Genomic DNA, 26149 nt, shown 5'->3' with positions numbered 1-26149 from the left:
TTTATCTATCGTCTGAGAATTCCTGTCAGCGTTATATTGTTCTCTTTCTCCATCCTTTGCGATAGACTTGATGTATTTCATGCAAACACGAGGATAAGTTGTGAAATATAGTGCTGAAAAGGATGAAGGAAATTCCTGGGAAGGATATTGAAAAATAGAGCATGAATTGTGTGCTCTCTGTTCTTTCTTCATATATATTAACCTTTGATGTGAACTCACTTTTTGAGTGCTGCCAAAGTTTCAATGCATAATTGATTGCGAAGTGACTACAAATGATGTATAAATGGTTAATAAAAGTTGTGTTTGGCGCTTTCGAAGGCAAAAAAAGAGGAAGAATGCGATGAAACTTGCTTCAGTTGCAGTAAAAAGCATCACGCAATGCTTCATTTCGATCAGAGGAAGAAGTTTAAAGGAAAATACCTTCAATCATTATCTCTTCGGTAGATGTATTTATGTATATCTGACTGCAATATTGAACCGCTGAACGGCGCAATATTCTCACAATTCCTCTGCCCTTTGATGTGTGGCGAGAAAAGGACTGCAATTTTCCATTTGGGGTTGGCAAAGAGCCACTCAATTCCATCTGAGGCCAAAATCGCCCTTCGGCGTTTGTGTTTGAGTTCGAAGCGGCCGGTGAAAGAGCGACAAAGTAAACAGAAAAAAGAGTCTCAAGTTCAGAGGGAAAAGCTCATGATTGACGCGCGCTTTCTTCTGCCGCCCTCGTGCTTCTGAGGGAGTCCAAAGTTGTGTTGACATGAGCGTGCGTCAATTGCAGAAAAAGGTGGCACGAAGGTGAAGAGTGTGCGGGCAGAAAAAGTGGCGGCTCAATTACCCAGGGAAGGAGCGTGTCTCTGTGTGTGCTGCAATAAAAAGTGAATTAGCTGGACAGCGCGCGAAGATTGCGATTGAGAATCCACAAACCGGTCAGTTGGAAGGTTGCTGGAATACAAACTAGCGTCAGGCGGAAATCAGTCATAGTGCGGCTCAGACTGTCGAACGCGTAAGACTTAAGAATACTCCCATTGTTCTCTCGACAGAGACACTTTTCAGTGAGAATTCCTACTTTTCTTCCACAGTCTCGCAATTGCCACGAAAATGAGTGCGAAATTTGTGATTTGTGCGCTGTTCATTCTCACGCCCGCAGTTCTTGGACGACCTCAGGTGATTTTTTTTATTCTTTAAACGGCAATGAAGCTCCATTTGCAGCGTCACTTGAGATTTTGGCACTCAAATAACGCTCCAAGATCTCACTTTATTGCTGTTTATATTTCCCGTTTTTCACTCAAATGAAGTGCTCAATTTACACCGCGAACATCGCAGAGTTCTTCTGCCTAATAACATAGCGCGAATTGCTTGTCTTGGCGCAGCAAAAAGATGCCAGATAATTGTAATTGATTGTCTGAAACAGATTTATTGATAAGCCAGAAGAAGTCAGAGGCAAACAGTGTCATTAGAGGTGAAGTTGTGATGATCTTGAGCTAGAATTCTTCTTACGCTTGCAAAATACATCATTTTTCTGCTCTCACTCAAAACTTAGACAAATTTCTCGTGAAAAAAATACTGCGAAATCACTCCACAAGCTTGAACTTTAGCCATATTTTGCCATGACTCTGTGCGATTTTTATTAGGGTCTGACATTTGGTGGGAAAACCAAATTGCTAATTGTTTTAGTGAGACAAAAACAATGATGAAGTCTATAGAATATTTATTGCGATTAAGCAGCTTCTTGCGAGCGTCGCGGCTGGCAAAGAAGGGAAACGTGACCATATATTTTTTCGTCATCTCAATTGGTAAATAACGCGCATGGGAATTTAAAGGTAATTAACGTTTTTAGAGGTCATCGTGGCTTTTTTTTTCTTTCATCAACAAAAATTCTCAACTCGACACCAAAGGAAAAAAAAAAATTGAGAGACACTGAAAGTTTGACAAGTTGATAATAATCGATGGTTATATAAAGAGTAATTGTTTGGTGACTTTGAGCATAAGAAAAAGTGAAAATGTGGAGCAACATTTCGTCACATTGAAAAAAAAATTCTTGGCGGGCAGAGAAAAAAGAAAGCATAGTCAATTAAACACTTTTCACGCCTGACTTATTTTCCCACTTTTCAATAGCTTCGAAATCACTCTGTCGAGGGTGGAATTTCTGATTTGATAATTACGTGGATTTCTATTCTGCCTTGCGAAAAAGAACGCAATTTGAATAATAATAATAAAATGGAAATGTTGCCAAAAGAGTCGCAAAGAAGAAAAATTTCAATGATGGCAAAGCAATTTGGAGCACACAGAAAAAAAAACATTTCTATAAATATCACAAATTCTATGCATAAAGAATTTCTTTGCGACACTTTTCCAAATCAAATTCAAGATCAATGAAATCAAGTTGTGGCTTTGACTGTCGCTTCTGTGAATTGTGTGACCTCAAGAGAACCGTCATTCACGGTGTCTTTCACCTCATCGCTGCCTTCATTTGAAAGTGGCTTTTTATCAGTTCACTTCTTGAGCCAATTTCTGTGTTTTCCCAGTTGAACGTCATCAGAAATCCCTGAAATGCAAATTGCGCCCGTTTTGCTGCCCTCAAAGGTCTTGTTTCCAGTGACTATCTTTCCGTGAAACTGCACGGAAAATAGTTTGTGCAGAGCAAGAATTAATAATGTAATGGCAAAAATGCGATAAAAATACAGAAGAGAGCAATTGAAGTGAGTGGCAATCACACTTCTTGCTCAGTGACTGAGATTAATTGCTGAGCCACGTGTGCTTGTGCTCAAGAGTGAAAAACTGGGCGCTAAAAAATTGCTCTGCTGTACAAACTTCAAGGGGGAAATAATCAATTACCAGACAGAGAATTTTCCATTTTACTGTTAAAGGGTTGTTTTGAAAGAATTCGTTCCTGGAAAAGGGGGAAAAAAGATTAGTTTATGCGGAAAAGGAAAGGAATATTATTCACAACATCTACTCTATATTCATCGATTGATGCTTGCGTATTTTACAATATATAAGCAGCCTTTTGAAATAAGATTCCTGCACGACCGGGAAATCACAATAATAATGTGTTTTTTTTTCACCTTGTTTGCGCGATTTTAAAAGCTTTCCGTTGTTATGGCACTTTACCTGAAAGAAAACAATGCCACAAGAGTCCCAAAACATGCGCAAAATTGAAAATTCACGCCAAAAAGCACTTTTTGACAAGAATTTCGTGCGAAATATTGCTCATCCATTTGCATTCTGCATATCACGTTTATTCCTCACGATTGAACTTTTCACCACAATTTGACGCAATTTGTGTGAGTTTGTTTACAGCATTTTTTACTAGTAGTAATTTCCCATGACTAATTGCTAATATTTGCTAATTTCGCGTATTTTTGGACATATTTTCAACTATATTTGGCTTGTATGTATGCACAAGTGAATGATGTAGAGATTTGCCAAAATATTTCCTCCTTAATAACATGCGTTTAATTTACGTCCAAAATGGCAATTCTTGACCGATTTTCGAAAGGTCTTTTTAGTTCTTTATGAAGCGCTTGAAGACACTAAAGCCGTCAAGACACAATTACTGTGCCGTCAATGCATTTTCTCACCCCTGTGCGTCTGCATTCCGCCATGAATGCAATTATAATTTAATTAAGCACCACTCACGTATGGCGGGCGTGGATTTATGTGTGTTTTAATTTTTAATATCCACCGCAGCTTCCGTTCGCAGTCGCCAATTACTCTCCCAAATACAAATTCGCCCTCGACAGGTGACGATGTTGCCGGCGAGAAAAAGTTGATTTACATCTTCATTTCCGCCAGGAAGCAATGTGCGAATTCCTCCCCACGCGCCCTTACCTTTGCCGAGGTGGGACCGTGATAAATTACGTGGAGCAGAAAGCCTCCCTGTGCTTTTTGGGGGGCGAAATCGCGTGAAGCTGACGTGCAATTTGTCTTCCTCAACGTCAACTTGAGTCCAATTGGAAGTGCAGCAAAAGATGCTTTCGAAATTCGATAGAAAATGATGTCATTGCCACGCACATCAATGCTTAATCACACTTATATTGCTGTGTAATTAACTATTCCCAATAGTTGAGCTGCGGTGAATCCCACGTGATTCGAAGGCGGATGCGGAGGAAGGCTTCAATTAAATTCCTTCCCAGAAACTTCTTTCCCACCCATTTAGAATGATGTGCAAAATTCCCGAAAGTGGCACTCTTTATTCGTGAGAAATGAATATGGCAAAGGCTCGCAAAGTTGCATGAAGGACATCATGTTTCACTCGCGGAATGAATTTTTAATTAAATAGAAATCAGAGATTAAGCTCTTTGACGTGAACTTCAGGAATTTTGTTAATCAGAGCTTTAAAAATTTCAATTATGCTTTCCGCGAAAATGATGAATGAAAGAGATTTCTCTGTGAACTCCGTGTTATAGAACCTTTCAAGTAGATTGACTTTCAATGGGGGAAAAGTGCATTAAATTAATTAAAATTCACTACCCTTTTTCGCTATAGTGAAAATTGAAAGAGACAATTTAATTATTTGCACAATTTTTCATCCATGTGACCTTTCAATTCGTAGGAGGAAAACTGTGTGAGTGTGTTTTATATGAAAATTTAGTGGACTTTTAGTCAAACTGACAAGCAATGTGCGGAATCCCATCCCGAAAAGCCCCGGAAAACAAGGAACAACATCATTTCCTAATTTATTACACGACCCAAGTGTGCTCTCAATTTTGTGATTTATCACTAAAACTTGAGCACTTTCGCACAGGTGAATAATCCTTCATTTCCCGCTCTTTTCCTCCCCTGCAGAACGCCCCGCGCTGTCATTCTCCGTCATAGTCGCAATTTTATGGGCTCTTGGGCGAAAAATGTTGTGTCATTGCATGCTATTAGATCGATTAATGGCCCTTTTTCTCTGCAGTTCATCACGTTCAAGGAGGGCAAAGTCGGGGTCAACTTCGGCGGTTATCACGCTGAGGCTGGACTCGGTGGCCTGCTGACGGGCAACGCCGCCCAAGGAGGCTTGTCCGCGTCCGCCGGCACGCCGTACGGACAGCACGCCGGCGCCGGCCTGGGCGGAAGTGTCGGTGGGTCTCCTCAGATGCAAAGTGGCCTGGCTGGATTTCTGGGCGCTTTCGCGCGCAGCGGATAGCCTGAGAAGGCAGCCAGAGTAGAAGTAGAAGTAGATGTTGTAGTGCTTCTGGCAAAATAAAGGTGTTTGGGTCGCTTTAAATAGAATAAACGCACTGAGAGAATAAACATTACGCAAATAAAGATAAGGCAAGATGGTACAAAAGGCAATTAATGCCAAAATCATAAAAAATTTCTTGGAAAAATACGCTTGAAGGTGCTTTTTTGGCCATTTAGCAAATAAAGAAACACATTTTGATTTTTTCAGGACGATTTTGGTTCTTATATCACTCATAGATTAATGTAGAATGGTAGCAGAAACACTCATTTCACTTCCAGAATAGTTAATAAAGGAAAATGAAATGTCAGTATTTTATTCCGTTTAGTCAGCAAAAAACTACAGTTTGATCAGGATTTTATTAAAAAATGTCAGTGGAATATTAATTTGGTTAAATGGAATAAACATAAACAGGTCATTCTGAATTTTTACTGGACAAACAGCAAAAATACTGACCAAAGTGCTTTTTTCTTTAAATAATTAATTGATAAAACATTCATGTTGAATTCTGAGTTTCACAATCAGAACAAAGAAAAGCAGAACGTACACAGAAAACAGACAAGACAGCAAAGAAAGTAAAGCAGCAGACACACATAATTAAAAATTAGGTAAAAATCAAGGTAAAAATTTATTGGACTTATTCTGCAATATGAAGATCACAAAAATGATGCGCAGGAAATTGTAAGTATTTTGACTCTCATCCTCTATTCCTGACTCAAGAAGGCTCAATCGAACCCTTTCGAGTCTTAAACCATATGCAGAACTCACGATTTTCTCTCAGTGCGCCTTACTTTGCATGTCCGCACATTGTTGCATGTAATTAAGCTGCTGGACGATAAATTGGCTTGAGCTTCGCAAGACCACACATCACAGCGCCGCCCATTAATTGATGCATCCTCGTAAATTAATTGCAGACGGCCAGACCGCCGGTGGTCTGTTCGCGGGCGCCTCGGCTGGTCACGGGGTGGGCGCTACAGCCGCTCTAGCTGGCGGCGCGGACGCCAGCGGGGTGCTGTCGGGCGGCGGAGTGGCCGAAGCGCACTCGGCGGGGGTGCAGAAGAGCGTGGTTAAAGTGGCGGAGCCGCAGCCAGTCGTGACAGTCGTGGACGTGCCCGTGCAACAGCCCAGCCTCACCGTCACGAAGAATTTGGTGGCATCTGTGGACTCCGTGCCACAGAACGCCGGCGAGACGGTGGTGTACCAGAAGGTGAAGACCAAGAAGAAGTTCCACACCGCGCCTGTTTACCAGCCCGTCATTCAGCAGGTGAGCCACTAATGAGAGTGAAATATTCCATTGCGCACGGCTCATTGGAATGCTCGTGCATTCCTCAGTCGTCACTCATAGAGATTCGCGGAAATTTATACTGAAAATTGCCTCCAATTCTAGAGTTTTCCCTTCCATATATTGCTTGTATGCTTGCGACATAATACTTGAGACTTTCCCAGAACAAAAGAGAAACTGAAACATTCCACTAGACTTTCCGTAAACTCCCAAACCACAATTTACAAGCGATACACAACACTTGGAAACCGTCTGGGCGGTCAGATGGAAAAGAGAGCGCGCGCTGATTGATGGCGATGCAATGCAAATGCAATTGAACACATGTTGAACAATGTATTATTGAAGGACATTGCGGTGGCACCAGAACACACACAATCCACTGTATACGCACAACAGCCGGCAACCGGATTCGACTATCGGAAGTACTTCAACTTCGGCTTTGGATTTGGCGGAGCCCCCGCTCCGCCGCCGCAGCGCGTCGTGGTGCAGAATCACTACGTGAAGCCCGCCAAGAGGGTGCAGTACGTGACAGTGCAGCAGCCGCCGCCCGTGGTGCACGTGGAGAAGCGCATCTACGCCCCGCAACCGCCACCCACCGTCCAGATACACAAGACCATCCAGGCCGCGCCGGTCGTCCACAAACACCCGGTAAACATGAATCACCCCCACACTCACGCCACTCCCGAGAAAACGCGCACTAGACGCTCCCACGCGGAAGCGCGCCACCTTCCTGGACTCCTCCTGCTCCTGAGCCTGGCCAAGCCGCAGCAGGTTCGCCTCTTGCCTCTCGCCAGCCGGCTTAACCCATGCGGGCGTGGCTGCACTTCCTGTAAGCTGACCTCGAGCTTAAAGCGCGGGTCTCGCTCGCCACTGCACAGATAGTGACTAATTAACCGCGATATTCAAATTTCCTTACCCGGTTTTCTGTCAAAACAAATGCAATTTTTCTTTTACGGACTTCTCATTGTGCGTCACAAGACTTTCAAGTGATCGATTGATTATCATATCAAGTTAAAGCTTCTCAAGTCCTCAACTCTTTAACGAGATTCTTAAATTTAAAGTAAATTATATGAAATTTAAGAACTTAAATTTAACTCACCATGATAATTATCAGTGTATTCACGTCTTTCTGAAGCTTCAATTGCTACTATTTCGCTCGAATAATTGCATATGATTATATTAAGATAATTAACATTGATAGTACGCCAAACTATCTAGTAATATAATAAGACGTTATTTATTAAACTACACCAAAGTATGCTGATTAAAATTAATTTTCAATGGCTCTCGAAATGCAATACGCGCTTAGCTGAGCCATAATGTTTACTTAAATTTCCCATGATATCAATATCCTGTTCGAAAATCCCACAATAAATCGCTAATTGCAATGTCAAATTCCGGGAAACACCGCCGTGATTACTACCTGTATCAATTACATGTTTGGCTGCACAGCAGAAGCACTTCCTGACACGGCCAGCGTGTCACATTTCCCAATGAAAATTCTGTTCTGGGGTGATGAAATACACGAAGAACACTTTCGCAACACCAATTATGCTCACGACACGCAATTGACACACACTTTCTTGCCAGCAAAGTTGGGCACAGAGTCAAGGAGGGTCGAGATGGGTTAACAGATGTGCTAATTTGTCACAGGGTGTCTTGTGGGCGGTCTAGTGCACATCCTCACAACACTCACCACACCGCAATTGATTTACCGAGAGGGCGCTGGGAGGGAAGATTTGGGGAGATTCTCGCCTCGACCTGCCCCACTGACGCTCCCCCTCTTTTAGGTCGTGGTGGCGAGGCCTCAGAGCTCCGAGGAGAGCAGTGAGAGCATCAGCGACAGCATCGAGAGCCACGAGTACGGACACAAGAAGAAGGTCGTGACCTACACCTCGGGCGTGGGCGTCCAGGGACACGGAGGCACCTTCTTCGACGGCGTCTTCGGCGTGAGTGACACGATATTATGGCTGAAGTCCGTACACCAACATTCTGTCAATTTATCAATTTAGTATATGAAAAGTCCCTTCATTTTTAGCACTATTAATCAATTGTGAGGTTATGAAAATCTCCGATCATGACCTAAAAAGATATTGAGGGGTTCCTAGGGGGTTCCTAAGAATTCCATTTAGTACTTTTAAATAGCAAAGATACACAAATTGAATGTTTTACAACTCAATAATGGTATAAAATGAACAAAATCGAACTTCAATACCATGTTTTTGAGGTTAGGTTTGATTCCAAACTTCTTTTTAAACATATATGTCATAAAATCAGGAATCACAATTTTAATTCAGTGACAATGCCGTATTTTCCTAGTAAATGAAAGTGTTTCAAATGAAAAGTATTTGAATTTTTTCTTGCAAGCAATTTATCAAGAAGAAATTAGAAAAAAAATTAGTGCGTTAAACTGTTTTTGAAAACTAAATTTTGCACAATTCCTCAAAGCTGTACACGACTTCAGACCATAAAATTTCCTCCTTGATCCACTCTTTCGCACTACATACATATAATCTTTGCATCCCCGCAGATTCCCATCGCCACGCTCACGGCAGTGAACCAGTTCTTGAACGGAAAGGCGGCAGCGGCTCACGGAGGCGTGGGCTTCCATAAGTCCGTGACCGTCACGAGTGGGTGATTGAGTGTCACGACGACTCTCCTTCCTAGCTTTCAACTCCAACAGCGCAAAGAAGTGTGGGCAGCATTTGTAAGATATATTTTTATACCGTCGGCAATGCGATGTTTCTATAGTGATGTACTTTTTGATTAAATGAAATCACTCTAGCACTCGATTGGAAATGCTCTTTTGATGGAAATGACAATGGGCGCGTTTCTCAGGCGTAAAAGTGGATTTGTAAAGAGCAACACACTGTGGAATTATGCGTAAGAAAATATATCTCTTTGTGTGTCTAATTTCAATAATGGAGAGACGCAGAAAGAGTGTGTGCGAAATGCCAAGGATAGGGAGAAATGCCGGAAAGGAGCTTCCTCGTAAGCGGATTTTATTATTGCACAGAGTGCTTCAGCGGAAGTGCTTAGAATCCTGTGTATTTCACATTAAAAGCTATTTCTCAATTTAAATTCTTGGTAAAATTGTTTGTTAACAATATTATAACTTAATAAAAAAAAACCTTAATTGCTTTACAAGATTCACGTGGATTTATCGCATGACATTGTCAAAAATAACAGACAAAATAGTGCGTATAAAGAATTTGCAGAAACACTTGTGAAACACCTTGTGCAATATTACCGCAACATTTTGAACGCAACAAAAGCTTAACATATCCAATTATATTTTAATCCAGAGACATTTTAGCGGGCAAAACATGCGAGATGAGGAAAAAGTGCCGCAACAGAAGCTAATAATTTGTTTTGTTAAACAAGCCCGCAAATTTACACATGAAAATGAGTGTTTTCGCTCCGGGCGCTGTTTGTGCGAGTGTAATGTTATCGCTGAGGAAGCATAAAGTGCTGCATGATAATCAAGAGAGAGCATCTCTCTATTTTTATCGGCGCGTATTAATAGACTGTGGCGATGGCATCGCGTGAGTTTCGCGTGTGGTCACGAGCATGTCCCACGTTGTCTAGTGGTTAGGATACCTGGCTCTCACCCAGGAGGCCCGGGTTCGATTCCCGGCGTGGGAATTTTTTTTGCCCCGCGGATCATGAATATTCACGCGACAATGACACTCAGAAACACTCGCCGGCGCGCAGTTGTCAGTTTCATCGGTGCGGGGACATTAAAGCGATTGTGAATGGAAGAGTTGAATTCGTCGCCATGGGGAGAGCGAAGCCCGGGCGAAGGGTATCATCTTGCTAATTGGCCCTTCACGTCGAGAAGAATGTCATTATTTTCGAGGACGTCTCCAGCAGAAAATCCACTTGAACCGCTCTCAATAGCCGTTCAATTGATTATTCCGCTTGGGGAGAGGGAATTCCTCCGCAGGCAGAGCTCAATCGGATGATGCCAGCAACTTGTTTCGCGAAATTCCCGCTGAGAACTTTTCGATGGGGCGCCAGAGGGAATTGGCCTGATTGAGATGAGCTCAGGAGTTCTTATGGCAGGTAATTTCGCAGGGGAGGGAATTTTTAATGAAAGGCAGATGCAAGTTTACCAAGTTGAGTGATGCTTGGAGAATTTACCAAAAGGCCAATCAAATTCCGATGAGTTAGTAATACGAGATATTTGCCATTTCTCACATTGGTGAAATATGCTTGGGAATTGCACATCTTGTCACATTGATCGTCTTGAAGTCTTTCCACGAAAATCCACTTTACCAGATGAAAGGAGTTGAAATTTAAGACACTGACACTCTACTTGAGCTACACAATTTCTGTGTGTTGGGCAACAATTAATCTTACATTGCGCACCCTTTCGCAATGCTTCGATGGATTGCAGAGACGTAGTGGAAATCTGGGTGAGAAGTTGTTAAATTGCAGTGAACAGAAGCTGGACGTTTGAGCGCTGGATATTGACAAGGAGAGAGGCGGAGCTTCTGAGTGGGCGGAGCCAAGGATTCAGCGATTTATAATTTGCAACGCCACTGGTTGGCGCGTGAACTACACAAACCCCAATTTACAAGTTAATCTATGAGTTGGGGTGCTTTTGAAACTCTCATGCGATGCTTGGTGTCAGAGAAGTTCCACCTCCACCAGGTTACGTTTAATCAGGCTGCAAATGACCCACTTTGTGCTGTGTTGGCAAAGTTAGCGTGAAGTTGTACTTTTCACGGTCTGAGGCATTGAGATGATAGATTCCTCGGGTGATAAATTGAATTTCCCGGAATCCACGTCGAAGAGAGAGACATCTGAGGTCGAGGCGAAAAGACAGGCATCAGAGTGTAAACAATGTGAAATATGCACTCAATTATTAATTCTCCTCGCCCAACACCCCCAGACAAGCCACAATAATTTATTTTCCCGTGTCACATACAAGGCGTCCCACGTGCTGGTAGGAATTCGTGACTTCGCCCCCACTTCGTCGTGCTAATTGGGTTACCCAGGAAACTTTCCAACTGCTGCCACATGTGAAGATGACACTTTACAGCCCTCGGATGGCAAATGTGAGGATCACGCAAGAGGGACAATTATCCTGAGGACGGATCACCTTCGGTAAAGGGCTGTGAGGGTGAATTTGCGGGGCGCGACAGTAATTATGAACATTTCACCAATATTAGCAGCATGCGATATGGAATTATGCCTCGGTGTTGGAGATCCGATTACGCCTGATTACAGGGGAGTCGATGAAAGAATTATTAATTTGCGTTACACTCCGAATTGTTGCTTTATATCACTGCTAAAATTAGCAACAAGGACATCTTCATTCATCGTAATTCAGTCCCACTCTCTCTTTCTCTCTCTGGGTTTGAGAGACATTCCTCAAGTCAACCCACGACCTATAATGGCAAATTGACTCTGAATTTGATAACTTCTTGGCCAAATATTGTCTTCTAATATATGGCGGGAAATATTTCGCGAGGGAATTTAATTAAATTTCACTCGACTCTGCGGTAAATCTTTACGCACAACACCATAAACTTTGCAAATTAAATTTAAATAATGTAGAGCGCATTTTGCCACCCCGCGCAATATCCGCTGGCGGAAAACAAACACAAAACAGGTGAAGAAAGCTCACATGTGAAACTTTTGCATACAACTGGAGAACATGGCGAGTTTAATATGTTGCTGCTGTTGGGAATTCTTTGAAGTGTGTGTGAGTGAAAAGAATTTTCCGGAAAATTTTGATTGAGGAAAGCATAACTTGTGAAAACACATGAAATTATTATGTTTGCCATCATGTGCGACATGGGAAAATTATACTGTAAATATTGCATTAAAGATTCATATAATCCGCTCAGGAAAAATCATATTCCATATGCGGCGTTTGCAATGAGCAAAGAAGTTTATGCTGCAGAAAAGAAGAAGATCAATATTTGAATTGATGTTAAAAGCCTTAAGAGCACATCCTTTGAAGGCTTCCAAGTCACTCAGTCAGCAAACAGTGTTTTAAAATTGAATATACCTGGAGTGAAAAAAGACAATTATGTATTAATATCATGTTGAAGTGGAGCAGTTGAGGGTTAAATGAGAATTTTCTTAGTTGGTGAGATAAATTACTGTTTATCGTTATATTTTCAACGCAATTTGCGCAGCTTACATAATGCGCTATTATGCAGGCGACGCGCTTCTGCAAAGAAATGCGGCACTTCCTGCCAAAGTAGCGAGGAAGCTCAAGAAGCGTCTGTGTGACGCAGTTTATGGAAGTAATTAATCACCAAGTTTTTGCTGCACTTTCCGCTTGTTTTTCAGGCAAGCGCGAGTGTTAAAGAGTAAATTAATCTGAATTTCTTATCTGACCAAGGAGGAACTCCTTCCCGCCCCACACAGTGCGATAGCATCGTGAGGAATCAATGCGGAGGGCAAAGACACAAGACGACGCTTACCCCGAGCTGCGAAGGGATTGCAGAACGTGGGCTTTTTTTTGATTAAATGTCCACTGAGGGGGTGGAATAGTGCCAGAGGCCTTCAATAGCAGACCCTTTTCTGCAAATTCATCTGGAAGATTAAAATGTCCTTCCTTTTGGAAATGAGAAAAGGACGCTCACGACATGGGAAAACATATTTGATTAGGAATTTCTTGGGTATTCAAATGGATTCCTCCTCGTTGATAAAATAGAGCACATATTTTGCAATCTTCAATCATTTGTCGAGATACTATTCGAGGAAATAATTTCATTATGCTTGATTAGTTTTTATCTCGACAAGCTATGCTTTTCGAGTGTGTGAGAAATTTTATTGGGGACTTATTCATTGTGTTTTTTCTCTCAACATTTTTCCAGTATTTCTACCCGTTTCTGGATGAAAGTGGAATTGCTGGGGACAAAAAATCCTCTGCGCACAGTTTTAAACTCCCAATTCAATAAGTATCGATCAAAGTCAATTACTAGCAAGATAAAGCTGAAGTTTGCATGGAAACGCCATCAGCGAAAACTAACAATGTAATTTAATTGGTGCAATAGCGGACTTTTCAGCAACATCAAAGGCTGTGTAGAATGGACTGCTCGTGAGAGTGGAAATTGCATTTTGGGATTAATTGACCACTCTCGGCTTTTCTGCTTAGAGTGGATTACGTCCTTATCTGCTAATCATTCGAGAGTGATTTGGTGTTTGATTAGGCAAAGATAGAGCATTGAGTGCGTGGAAAAATAATAATAGTTGTTTATGACCCAATTGAAGGTTAATTGAAAGTTGTTTGGCGTAGAAAATGTCTCTTTCGTGACGATTTTTCAGGAGAATCTTCTGGGTTTACTGCGTGCACCGGGAAGTCTCATGGATTGATGGATGGATGGATGTCACTGAGTGTTGACAGTCAAATATTTGCAGATACTCGTATAAATTGCCTTGCATGGGAACAAGTGAGGGTGTTTTGGGTGCACTTTCTTTGGTATTCTCGCAAAGTTTACAGAGTAGACAATCTATTATGCTGCCTCGGCGGATTCCTCGTACGGCCTACCGATGGCGGTGAGGAAGATGAAGGCGACGAGCAGGAGACTGGAGCCGCTCAGGTCGCCCAGGGCTGTGAGGTAGGGAATCGAGGAGTTGTCTGGATCGATCTTCCACCTCCACATGGCGTGAATAATGATGTGGGCGACGAAGAGGAGCATCGTGATCTGAGGGGGGGGAAAAGAGAGGCAAATATTTTGATGGGATTTTGCGAAGCGGGAGAAGAAGAGCGCGCGTGGGATTTACTCACCTGAATGATGTTGGCTGTCAGGTATGTGAAGACAAAGGCCGCATCCAGTGTCGAGCGTGACATGTGGATGGCATCAGCCACGAATATAAAGACAACTTGTCCCGGAATTGACATGGCAATCAAAATCCGGGCTGTTTTCGCATAAGGAACTGTCGAGAAGGAGAGGATTTCATCTCTGTGATTTCTTCCTCGTTCAGCATCACCAAATGTACTTACCGCCCTTGAAGAGCGCTCGATGGGGCCACTCGAAGATCTTGGCGAAAGCTGGCATGATGCCCAATTCGGTCGTTTGATGCAATTTTGTCGCTATTCTGCTCGCCTGGACGGACACCAGGTTCCCACCGATGCCATTAATAATGGGCTGGAACACCTCGAAGCCTTCATATTTCCCAACTGCGGCGTCCAGGACTAATCCGCCCATTCTGCAATATTCAGCCGTTTAGAGACTCCCCAAAAGCTTCGGGGGTGTGAAACACTTGGCATAATATATGGACAAATTCAATTAACTGCATCTCGACATTCCCACGTGGGAGTGTCTCTGCATATTTCATGAGGTCTCTAATTGAATCTCATCTGCCCTGGAGATTTTTGCATTGCACCGGAAGAGGAGCGAATGAAACAGAAATGGTATCTTGATGAGCGCTCTTTTCCACCAAAACCCCATTAACAATTTCCCGGAAAACTAATAAAAGTCCGTCCGCACGGAGAAAACTGCTTTTTAACCGAGAAATGAGCATGAATTTTTCAACATTCGCTGGAAAAATATTTACAAGAATCCATCATCCGAAAGCGAGCTTATTTGGCAATGTGTTGGCAGATGCTATTAAGTATGTATACAAAAATAACGCCGCGAGAGAAATATGTACGGATCTCTGTTTTTTTTTTTTTACTCAATATATGGCGCAATGAAGAAGTCATTTGTGTGGGTTAAATTCCCTAACAGCTTTTCCAGAGTCATAAATATTTTGCAATCTAATGAAGTGAAATCGCCAACATTTCACATTTCCAACAACTCCAGGACAACGCTAATTGATCGCGATTGTGAGTGGCGATAAGAGCAATATTTTATGGCATTTTGATTGATGGACAAGTGATGTGTTCTAAGTTCTGTAATTTTCCCAAATGCCTCGTCAGAACCCTTGGCATTGTTGCGCGCGGAAATCAATCAAAGAAACTCCCCCCACTTTGATGAGATTATCATCTGCCTTATCAAATGGCGAAAAAATTGAATTCTAATTGATTGCTCGGCCCCAATAAATAATTAATTATCACCCGTTCACGCAGCTAATGAATCAGTTGTCACGGTGGAAGTTTTCGGCGTGTCGATAACACGCGGACAAAGTGCGCTTACCCGCTGATGAAGAGAGCTGAAATGACGGGCACCCAGCCGTTCTTCAGCACGGGCCGCGTGAATCTGTTGCGGAGCACGATGGCGATCCAGATCGGCAACGCGCACAGGTACACGCCGATGATGATGTAGTTGATCCACAGCCTCGCCTCCAAGTTCTGATACAGAACTCTCGCGATGACAGAGAGGAGCGACAGGGACGTGAGATCGCCGATGGACGCGGCCAGAGGAGTGGCCACGTTGTCGGGATTCATGTGGAAACGCTTGGCGACGAGGATGACTGTTGTGAGTACGATGTCTGCAAATGAGAAGTTAATGCTCGGTAAATTCATTGGGATTACAAAGTCAATTGTGACATCATTATCGATTCAAGGGCTATAAATCTTTAGATGGAGAAATTGAAATCTTGACACAGTGAAAGAACGTCAAGATCTTATCTTCTTTTCACTTGTATTTCTCGCTTACAATGTTTCAATTCCATTCGATTTCCATTCGATTTGCTCACTAATGAGGTAAGATCACTAATTTTACGGTGCATGAGGCAGGTTGAGATTCTTAGGCGAATTTCGATCTTGATCCTGAAATCTCGGAATTACCTAGGAAGAAGCACGTGGTCGTCGCAGTGAACATCGCCGCGGCGATGACCATAATTGACGTGTTGATGGCGAAGTTCTGGTTGATGGCCGCGTTCACGGCGATGGCGAAGAACGCCACGATGACTGACGCAACAGTGGCCTGGATCTGCACCAGACTGATGTTGCCCACGATCATGGACATCATGTCCTTGACGTTACGCATGTTGCCGAGATTCGCTTGCGTGGAGAGCCGAGAGGCCAAGCACATGTCCAGGTTGCCCTTGAGGCCGATCAGCGATGGCACCATGATGATCAGCTCCGAGACGTTGACGAAGACATCCCAGTGCTGAAAGACGGAAAATCGCCCTTATCAGCGCGCGAATTGGCAGTAAAGCACGCAGACATTCTTCGTCTCTGCACAGGGCGTGCTAAACCTCTCTGTCTAGCATCTGAATGGAGTCGCGTAAGATAAGACGTATCGAGCGTGGCTAAGAGTGAAAAAATTTAGGTGGCCGATAAGTTGTACAAAGGAAAAATGCGATTAGCAGAAGTGATCGATACGGGCAATCTAGCGAGCCAAAGTGCTCGCTATCAGGCCAGACTGATGTGATTTCTAAAGGGTGTTCGAATGGTTCGAGCCAATAGCCAAAAGCGGCTTAAGGCGCTTCTTAAATCACACGGGAAGCTCCTACTGTCCTCGATTTGGAGCGCTAATCTCATTGATAAGACCAGCCTAAAATGCTTTCGGTGAAAACAAGATTACGCGAGATCTGGAACGCCTGGCTAAGCCTGTGCAATCAGGGGCACGGGTCCTAGGTGAAGGCCAGCGATTGAGACTATCGCTCCACATTTCGAGCACTCGAGAGGATCACCCTATCGTTCAGGGTGTGTCGTGTTGACACTCACTGCAACTATGCCGAACACAACTCCGGCACCGATCGTTCCTGCACCTGCGATGAGGAAGGGCACCAGCACTTGGAGAGTAGTTTCCCACCACTTCTCCTCCACCGGGATCAACTTCTCTTCACTGCCACATTCCACTTTGTCCAGATTGTTCTCATCCACTGACGTCTGACTAGCGAAGTTGCGGATAGAATCCGAGTCCTCCACATTTTTCGGAGGATCTGCAACAAAAAAAAGCACTCTCTTGGGAACTGGAAATCACACTTCATATCGACAAACCCTTACCAATCACATTTGGCGCCATGGCGAAGGTACAAGACTAAGCCAATGTAATTAGAAAAGTCACTGGGTTTTAACTTCTCACACACTCAGATAGTTTAGCATTTTAGCGCGGCACAAACTATAGCCAAGAGACGTTCGGAACTGACTGTGAAACTCATCCTCACGTTCGCTTTCGAAGTCAATCGCATTCTGAGGTGTTTTCAAGTGTGCTCCGCGACAATATTGCTGGCTGGGCACTTGGAGTGGGATGAGATAAGAAACGGTGATTTCCAATTGCATAATGGGGCAATTAAGGCGAGCGGAGTGTAGAAAAAGACGCGTAATTCCTTTGGGGTGCAATCACCTGGCGCCTCCACGGACGAGATCCACGCTAAACCTTGACCGAAGGGTGATTTTTCCATATCGCACTAGTTATTTGCACTACGCAAATAATTTCAATCAGTCCCACAAACATCGCGCTTCTGCACCAAGTGCCATTCAGTTGAGCAAACAACTGACTTCCGTCCGATATGGAGTTCGACAAAGGGATCCGCGTGTCGACGAGTGCGTAGATAACTATGAGAGTCGCATTGTTTCGAGCAAGAACGCGGATTTGTCATCGCTATGAGCTCTGAACTTCTGCTGTAATCTCAACTTCTCCTCGTTGTGTTCCATTGCAAAAGTGATGATTTGAAATTGAGTTTCAGACACTCCAGCGCCACAAGTGGTTCCCAGTTGAAGTTCAGATGTTTGACCCCTTAAGTCATTAATGTTTCAATCACATTTAATTATCACATGGAACATAACACGCAATAATTATCCCATATATAATTCATTCCAGCCCTTCTTGCCTTGCTGCTCGATACCTTGAGCGAGAATTTCCGCTCAACGTGAATCAGTTGAGCGTCTTAATTGGGCTTCTGTCGAAGTTTAAAAGTCACTGGCTGAGGAATTTCCCTCGATGGGGTATTCAGTGTCAACAGGGTGGAAATCTTACAGCGTACAAACAACCTTTTGTTGTTTTCTCACCTTAATTAACCCCACAAGGGGACGCATGTGCTTTCGCAAACTCGAGTACTGATCAAAAGAAATTTATTGCCTTTTCTTTCTCAAGTGAACTTTCCTGCACTCGCGCTTGAAAGCTCTTTCTATTCAAAAATTATTACTGCATCTTGGAGTGCTTCCAAAATTTAATTTCCTATCGTCGGTCTCATTAATAAGTTCCAGAGCAACAAGTGCATTTGCAGTTGCTCAGTATAATGGGGCAAATGGCTATTTATTACTGCACTTTATGGGATTTTAGACAAAGATTGACATTTGCTGAGAGAGTCAATAAAAATTTGCTCTTTGAATTCATTTGACACGATATAATTATGCTACTCTGCATGCATTTGGCGAGACCAAGGATTAATTTAATTAAAATAATTAAAATGCACTGAAAATCCTAAAACTAACAGCCTCTAATGGAATTTTTAGTGCACAGAGGAAGTCGGCTTTGGAATTGAAACAAACTAATTAAAATGTTCCGTGATATGTTGCAAAGCAGTGCATAAAGTGAATAAATAAAGTTTAAATAGATGATTGAATGCACTTTTCTGTGATATTTGGAATAAATTGCTCCTTGCAGAGCTCGCTTTGGATTAATTAATTGGCTCTTTTGCTGCTTTATTCAAAGTCAAAGACAACAAATCTATGAAATTTACCGATTTTGCAGAATATCTCGAGGCGGCCGCACACTAAAAAACTTTCCAGTCGCAAATATTCAACATCTCTGAAGGCTTTTCAGACGCTGAAAACTTCTGCGGCCTTTGCGAATTGATATTAGAAAGGATTTTCATAAACACTCCACACAAAAGTCCGGGTGAAGCAATTACTTTCCATTGGAGCACGAGAACAATCTCGACTTGCCGCATGATTTGTAGCTTGGAGATTAAATTGAATTTTATTTGAAAGAATTTGCCACAACATAAATTTGTGGGCAACGACGAAACTTTTCTGACTTTTGGGGCGAGTGAAAACTTTGTAAATTGAGAGCACAATGATACAGACGGACAAATTGACGCAGGAAACAATTACCAACAGCAGACTGGGAAGCTATCAATCGATGCCTTCCGGAGCGCCAGAGGCCAGAGAAAGCTCAAAAGCACTTCACATCCGACTCACTCCAGTGCTGGGCTTCTTTTCGGGTCGAAAATCATCGGGACAGGAAAACATATTGACAATCACGATATTTCACACCATTTTCCGCACTCGGCTCGCAATTGCCATCAAGGGAAATGAGATGAAGAGCCACAAAGCGACACGATATGATAACTTTCGTGGCGCGCATATTGAGGAGCTTTGGAAAATTGAAAGTTCTGTGCCGAAAATATTCAACTAATAGGGAGAAAAGTTTCCTCGTTTCAGCGCAAAGGGCGGAAGTTTTCTCGTAAAAGTCCTAAAATCTGTGGAATATTTCTGAAAATGGACCAGAAAGCTTTTTCTACCACAGAACAAATTGGACATTAAGTGAGCTAATTTTTACGTGAAAATTTGTGTGATATTTACATGAAGAAACTGTTTCTGGCTATCAATGAGAGATCTTTTTGCTCCACGTCTGTCTGAGATGATATTGTAATTGTCAGTTAAATGACATTCTTGCCAAATGAGGTTCCATTTTGCAATGAACTCACGGGTTAATTCAGCTTTTATTATTACGAACGTGTGTAATTCGCCATGTGGTTCTCTTTCACTTTAATTATAAGTGACTGCGAAATATGAAGCTCTCACTTTCCGGTCACAAAAAGGGCGGAAGTGCATTCATCTTTGAGAGCTTGTTCTCACTCCTGCAAAACTGACTTTTATAGCTTGCTTACAGCTCAACTCGGCGTTATTCAGTGTAAAGAAGCAGACTTGCTAAATTGACCCCAAAGAAAAGTGGCAATTAAAGTGATTTTTACATTAACTGCTCTGAGTGGAGACGGGAAAGCAGGAGAATTCAATTATCTTCTGGCTGGATAGCAAAGGTATTTCATCGCTTTCCGACTGATTAAGGTGTTCTGGCATTTTTCCTCTTCCTAATTGGCGCGTCTGTAATTGAAGATGGTTTCATAGTGTCTCGTTCGGTAAAAATTAGTCTGCTTTGACAGACATTTTTCTCTCGGCGTCACATTCAACATAAAGCGTAGAATTCTGGGAATCTTCAGATAACAGAATGATGTCGAAAGATGGAATTTTTATATCTGCACTGATTCACTTTTCAATAAATCATACTGGAGGGAGGGGAAAAAAGTGACCCATTTCCCATCTTTGAATCTGCTTTTGTGTTGTTATCAAAGCGGAAAACTTCCAATATTTTGCAATAATATTTCATTATGAAGCACAGAGCTGAAGATTAGAGACCAAAGTCAGCGACCGCTGAAAGCTTCGCACTCGTGTGATAACTTTTACAATATCCGGAGAGCAGCAGAGGATATTGAGGAAAATGTATATAGATTATACACTCAGTGTACTGCTAATTAAATAGATAAAGCAATAAAGTTAAATTACAGATCTCCTTGTGTAGACGAGTGTGCGGAAAGGATTACAACATAACATCTCTCCTAATATTTATACGCAACTTATAGATGGATTTCATGTAATATGGCAAAGAGACTCTGAGCCCGAGAGCTTCGTGCATTATCCCATCAATTCATCGCACACAAGAGGTATTATTTTGCTATGTCGAGATTCAAAATCGGGGAGAGAGATTTAATTAAATCACACACATCATAAATGGAACAGAGCGCGCTTCACACTAATTATCAGCTAAAAGATTGTGATACACTCCAAACAATGGGCTTCAATTGCAGTTCAATTCGCAATTTAGATGGGCGCTTGAGATTGCTGGAGTGATTTAGTGGTCCATCAGGAGTATCAATCGCCCAGACATTGTTCTCCATCTATTCGCGCAATGACGTGATAATTGAGGGAATTTGCATGCGCTCATCGCCCGAAGCGTGCAGTGTAAATAAAGGTATTTTATGGGCATCATTTTCGTGAATTTCATCAGAGATTTACTGCGATTCTGCTATGCAATCTTCCCGGTGTGCCCGATAAACCATTCGCCAGATTAATTTCCAGCACTCCTGACCGTGATACATGGCGCCGGAGCGGGGAAATATGGTCGACGATGGAACCTTTTCGCCCGGCAAAAGAGATTAGCAATCTCGAAAAGGGAGAATGGAAAGTTTACCATCGAGAGCGTCACATGAGCTTTTGAAGGTGAATGGAGGTGTAATAAATACAAATGAATAAAATAACATTTAGGGATCCGTGAGTTGTATACACAGAGGAGGGAAATATTAAGTTAATGTAATGCAATTTTGCTTGTTTATATTCCCATCGTGAGCTGTAAAGAGGTTTGCCTTTCATGCGCTCCCGCCTCCCCCCAAAAGCCCGCCACATGAAACCCATTCAATATGCATGTCGAGATGGAATTTCCGCAGGATAACTCAATGGAAAAATTTCACCCTGTTAAGCGCTCACAGTGAAATTCTGATGATCTGACAAGTTTCGCCGAGTCTCTTGCGGTGGAAGTTTCACCCCCAGTGATTTGGAATCCCCGACAAATTCACTTTCGTCAATGCGACTTCTCTTTTTTCACCTGGAAGCTCTTGATTCCTGGGAAAATACACTCAGGACACATTGTGGCTGTACAGTTTCCATTTCCGCCTCTCGCTCTCTGCTCACTTCCCGTCACCGGAAAGCGTTCTATCAAATACATATTGGAGGAATGCGCAAAACTCCATGTTGATCCCGATGCAATCCAAATGCAATTGAGGCTAGAGTTCAGCGATGTGTGGAAATATCAATAGAAATCCTTGGAGAAATCTACCATAACAATGTTATTGGGAAGAAAAGTCCATCATTTTATTGTGAATCATGGAAAAAATGTGACTTGAATCTTTATGTTTATGATTCATTGCTTTTCCGAATTCATTGTATCACTGAAAAATGTGTCCGTGATACATTTTCCTTGCCATTTCTTTCATTTGAACATCTCATTTGGAAAGCATTCCCGGAAAGTGGCAAAAGTGAGTGAGTTCCAGTGGGATCAGCTGATTTTCCATCCATCTGCGAAAGGACATCCTTGAGTGCTTCAAGTCTTGTAAGCACTCGAGAAATGTATTTCTGTGAAACTCCAGATATTTTCTCCCCAAATATGTACTCAGCGCTCGAGATAGTGAATGTGGAAGTGGAAGCAATTAAAATTGAAGCAACTGCGGAAATTTTTGCTGAGTATTCTCAATGTCGCTAATGAATACTTCTCCCACTGGAGACTTATTAGGCTCCCCTTCGGACAGATTACACGACTTCCATTATCATTAAGCATAGTGCGGGAAAGCTTGAAAAGACCTCTGTGAGAACTCCTTGAATTCACGTCCCTGTCACTTGTGCCAGAGACTCTCCAGAGAACTTTCCCAACTTCCTTGCGCTTATCCATAATCTTGCGGCGAAAGGCGTCCAATTTATTTAGCCTGTGGACAGAAAGATCAGAATTTATCGTTCAAGCGCATTTTCGCGACCACTTTCACCTCCGAACTCTGGCTTCTCTCCGCCTTTGGCCCCAGAGAGAATTTAGCAGCTCCAAAATTCCCATCAACACATGGTGTCGCCATTCCGGAGCAATTCGCCAGAGCATTAATATTATTACAATGTCGTGAAAATTTAGCACTCGTCGAATGGGTGGGACTCCAGAGGGCGGATTCCCCATGACTTATGCTCCTTTCTTCGCCCATTTGTGGCGCTGACTTTTTTGCCGACGAGAGGGTGCGAAAGTCATACATTTTCCAGCATATTTGTCCTCTTTTTGCGCCGTGAATTGAAGGGTTCTCCAGAGCCAAAAGCTTCAGGGGATATCCAAGACGACGCGCGGTCGTGAAAAGGTCAAAGAAGCAATCACAGTATTTGCTCACGAATTGGCATTATAGTTTTAATGATTTCTGGCGAAATGTTTGCAGCAGACGCCGAAAATTTATAGTCAAAGTGTGGGACTTTTTGTGGAGGTAACAGCAGGAGTGGCTATTAATTTGCAATTTTAAATAGATCGATTGTCTGACGACTTTTCTATTCTGTCTGTCGCGAACGTCGCTCTCACTACGCCACTGCGTCTTTGTGGAATTAAGGCACTCTCTTGAAGCGCTGCAGGGCCTTCCAGGAAAGTATCTTGTTGACTCAATTTCAGCCCGAGCGAGCATAAGGAAGATGTGACCTAATAATTTAGTGACCTGACAGATTGACTGGCAGACTTTCGCTGACTCATACGAAATCCGTGCTCTGCCTTTCTCCAGCCTAAGATCCTAACAGGATTCACACAGTGAGACAACTTAATATGCCCGGAGAGACATTGGTTAGAGAAGCTCGTCTAAATTTAAAATATTCCAAAGACGGGCGAGAGGCTGAAGGGATTTGGAGATGCTTCTTCCGCCTTTTGCCGTGCGGGATTTTTATACCTCGCAAACCCAAGTCAATATTTTATGGAATTCCTCGTCTCTCCTGCCTTGTCTTGCCGGACGGGGAAAAGCCGGAAAAAGGGTTTGGCCATTCTTGGGCCAAGAGAAGCAGTTTCTGACTCTTATCCCAAAAACTATCCGACCAGAGTGTGAGGGAGAGTCCTCTTGGGAATTTCTCCCACACAGCGTGTGAAGTATTTAAAGGATCTGTCGGCAATTTCAGATTGTATTTACGTCGTATCGCCAGATTTCTCCTTTTCCTCCCAGCGTGAGAGATTGACGGAATATTGAAATGAGATCGGGGGTCGTCTGGGTATTAACATTCCGAGATATCCTCGCTCGCCAGAGCCTGAAAATCAAAATTCTCCTCCGATTTTATTCCATTCACGAAAAGGGTCACCAATATTTTGCTGATTTCCTCGCATTTTCTCCTTTGACTCACTAAATGTCCTTCGTCGGCATCTTACAGTGTCGTGAGAGTTTTGCACAAGGAAAAGTTCACACAACTTTGTATAAATTTGATGTTTAGCGGTGGAATTTTTCATGTTCTTTGGAGCAACTTGAAGACACCCTTCAATATTTAATGTGTTTTTGTGGCTTTGTAATAACATTTTGGTGAATTACATGACATCTTTGCTTTCTACTGTACATTTATCAGACGTTTGTATTGATTGCTGATTGCCAGTCGCTTTCTCGTGTTTTTCTTCAAAATTACGCCCAAAAGCTCGCAGTTGTGTTGCGAATTATTCCATCTCCCAACAGCGCGACTTCGGAGTGAAAAGGCAAGAAATTCATGCGATTCATGTAGTGATTTTTATGTATTCAGCACACAGAAAAATCATGGATTCAATCTTCTGAATTGCCTCCTTATTTCATCCTTAACAGCATTCCTCTTTTCATTTGATAGTTTTAATCAGGCAAGCTAATTATTTTGCCACCCAAATCACGTTCACGCTCGCCACATAATTCACCCGCAGCGCGCGCGCCTCAAAAGGGAGCTTCCGAGAAGTGCCTCAAGTGAGAGCGAAAGTCTGCTAATGAATTTGTTTGGATAGTGTCTCGAGCTGATTTGTGGCACATTCATTCACCTCAAGAAAGAAAGCACGCCCAGATTAGAGTTCCTGCGGAGCTTCGTTGTTAATTGGTGTGTTTCGCATGGTTTAAATTTAAAATGAGGGATTTCGCCGCTCGAAGGATTTCCTCTCTCGCTCTCGGTGATGTATGACGGTGGAAATGGCAGGAAACTCTGCGCTTGGCTGAGTTTTGGAACTATCATGGAAATCTTCACACCTCAATCAAGCTTATGTCTTATCTCTTGTCTAATCCCCCCTTTAAATAATGCATTCTGCCGAGGATTTGCTGGAATACCTCCAGCAGTGCGAATTCGTCACACATTTATGATGGTAATTTATCAATTTTCACTCACATTTTGCACTTTATGGCTCAGAATAGCAAATTTTAAGAGAGCTCTCCGGAAAGCCTTCCATCGTGCACTTCTGCTCTTATCAATTTCTCATAAACAATGACAATACTATAATCCCAAATTACCGAGAATTCGCCTCTTAATCTCATTCTGGGAGGCTTAAGAAAATCCACCCTTGTAGCAGCTTTAACGCGTGATGCCTTAATTGAGTGATAAGGCCATGATTTCTAAAGCGTCACACTCGAAGACACTTTGAGACCAATTTAAGTCATTCAAAAATTTGATTAGCACTGAAAGACACGAGGAGCGTCTCGAAGGAGAGAAACACTTTCGAAGAAACATTTTCTGCAATGGTCGTAAAATAGCAATTGGAAATTTAGCGTAACTTCCTGGGGCAACTTTTGCTTGCGTCTTTCCCTTTGAGAGTGCTTTCGAACGTCAGTGGAAATGTCTGAAGCACCATTAAAATAAAGTTTAGAGAGAGAGTGGAAATGTGAAGTGTGGTTTATTTTGTTTGCTGAATTCCAACCGCAATTCAATACTAAATTATGCATAGAATGCAGAGTTTATGAATTTTTAGCGAGCACAAATTGAATATGATTTGCACATGGCCCAAGTGAATTGATAATCCCCCATGAATAAATTAATGGCACAGTATCCGGGTTTTAATTGAAAATTTTATTGTCATCAATTTGGTCATTGGGCTGAAATTTATTAAGGTTACATTCAGTTTTATTTTAAATTTTCAACAGCACATTTGAGCGATGTTTAATGTGATTTCTGTGTATTTCGAGCACGTGTCGAATTTATCCTCATGATTGATTCACAGCCAATTTGTCCAAAAATAAACCTACGATTTTATTGGGCTAAAAGGGTTTTTCATTATTGAAAAGCGTCCAGTGAAATAATGTCAATTTTATCTTTTTGAAGGGAGAAATTAGGGATGTTAGCTCGAAAATTCATCTGC

General features: G+C 42.5%; 2 protein-coding genes and 1 non-coding gene across 4 annotated transcripts; 2 read left to right on the top strand and 1 right to left on the bottom strand.

The window, feature by feature from the left end:
* Nucleotides 1-914: 914 nt before the first annotated feature.
* LOC132259351 (uncharacterized) lies at nucleotides 915-9238 on the top strand. 2 transcript variants are annotated; one of them, XM_059756944.1, is made up of 7 exons: nucleotides 915-1000; nucleotides 1077-1161; nucleotides 4898-5063; nucleotides 6079-6428; nucleotides 6792-7094; nucleotides 8237-8395; nucleotides 8977-9238. In XM_059756944.1, the coding sequence occupies exons 2-7, from the start codon at nucleotides 1096-1098 to the stop codon at nucleotides 9082-9084; spliced, it is 1152 nt and encodes a 383-aa protein (XP_059612927.1). In that variant the 5' UTR covers nucleotides 915-1000; nucleotides 1077-1095; the 3' UTR covers nucleotides 9085-9238. The 2 variants fall into 2 exon arrangements, with proteins under 2 accessions (XP_059612927.1, XP_059612928.1); XM_059756945.1 differs by lacking the exon at nucleotides 915-1000 and having other exon boundaries at nucleotides 1010-1161.
* Nucleotides 9239-10019: 781 nt separating this feature from the next.
* Trnae-cuc (transfer RNA glutamic acid (anticodon CUC)) lies at nucleotides 10020-10091 on the top strand. The gene has a single exon. It is a non-coding gene; the product is annotated as a tRNA-Glu (tRNA).
* Nucleotides 10092-13868: 3777 nt separating this feature from the next.
* On the bottom strand, nucleotides 13869-17516 carry LOC132259106 (solute carrier family 41 member 1-like). Its single transcript, XM_059756651.1, has 7 exons — nucleotides 17311-17516; nucleotides 17029-17246; nucleotides 16144-16468; nucleotides 15551-15845; nucleotides 14416-14621; nucleotides 14200-14348; nucleotides 13869-14116 (listed from the first exon to the last, which is right to left on the bottom strand). The coding sequence occupies exons 1-7, from the start codon at nucleotides 17327-17329 to the stop codon at nucleotides 13925-13927; spliced, it is 1404 nt and encodes a 467-aa protein (XP_059612634.1). The 5' UTR covers nucleotides 17330-17516; the 3' UTR covers nucleotides 13869-13924.
* Nucleotides 17517-26149: the final 8633 nt, after the last annotated feature.

The sequence above is a fragment of the Phlebotomus argentipes genome, unplaced genomic scaffold (genome assembly GCF_947086385.1).
Source record: "Phlebotomus argentipes unplaced genomic scaffold, Phlebotomus argentipes genome assembly scaffold_18, whole genome shotgun sequence".
NCBI lineage: Eukaryota > Metazoa > Arthropoda > Insecta > Diptera > Psychodidae > Phlebotomus > Phlebotomus argentipes.
This window is presented reverse-complemented; position numbering and strand designations above follow the sequence as displayed.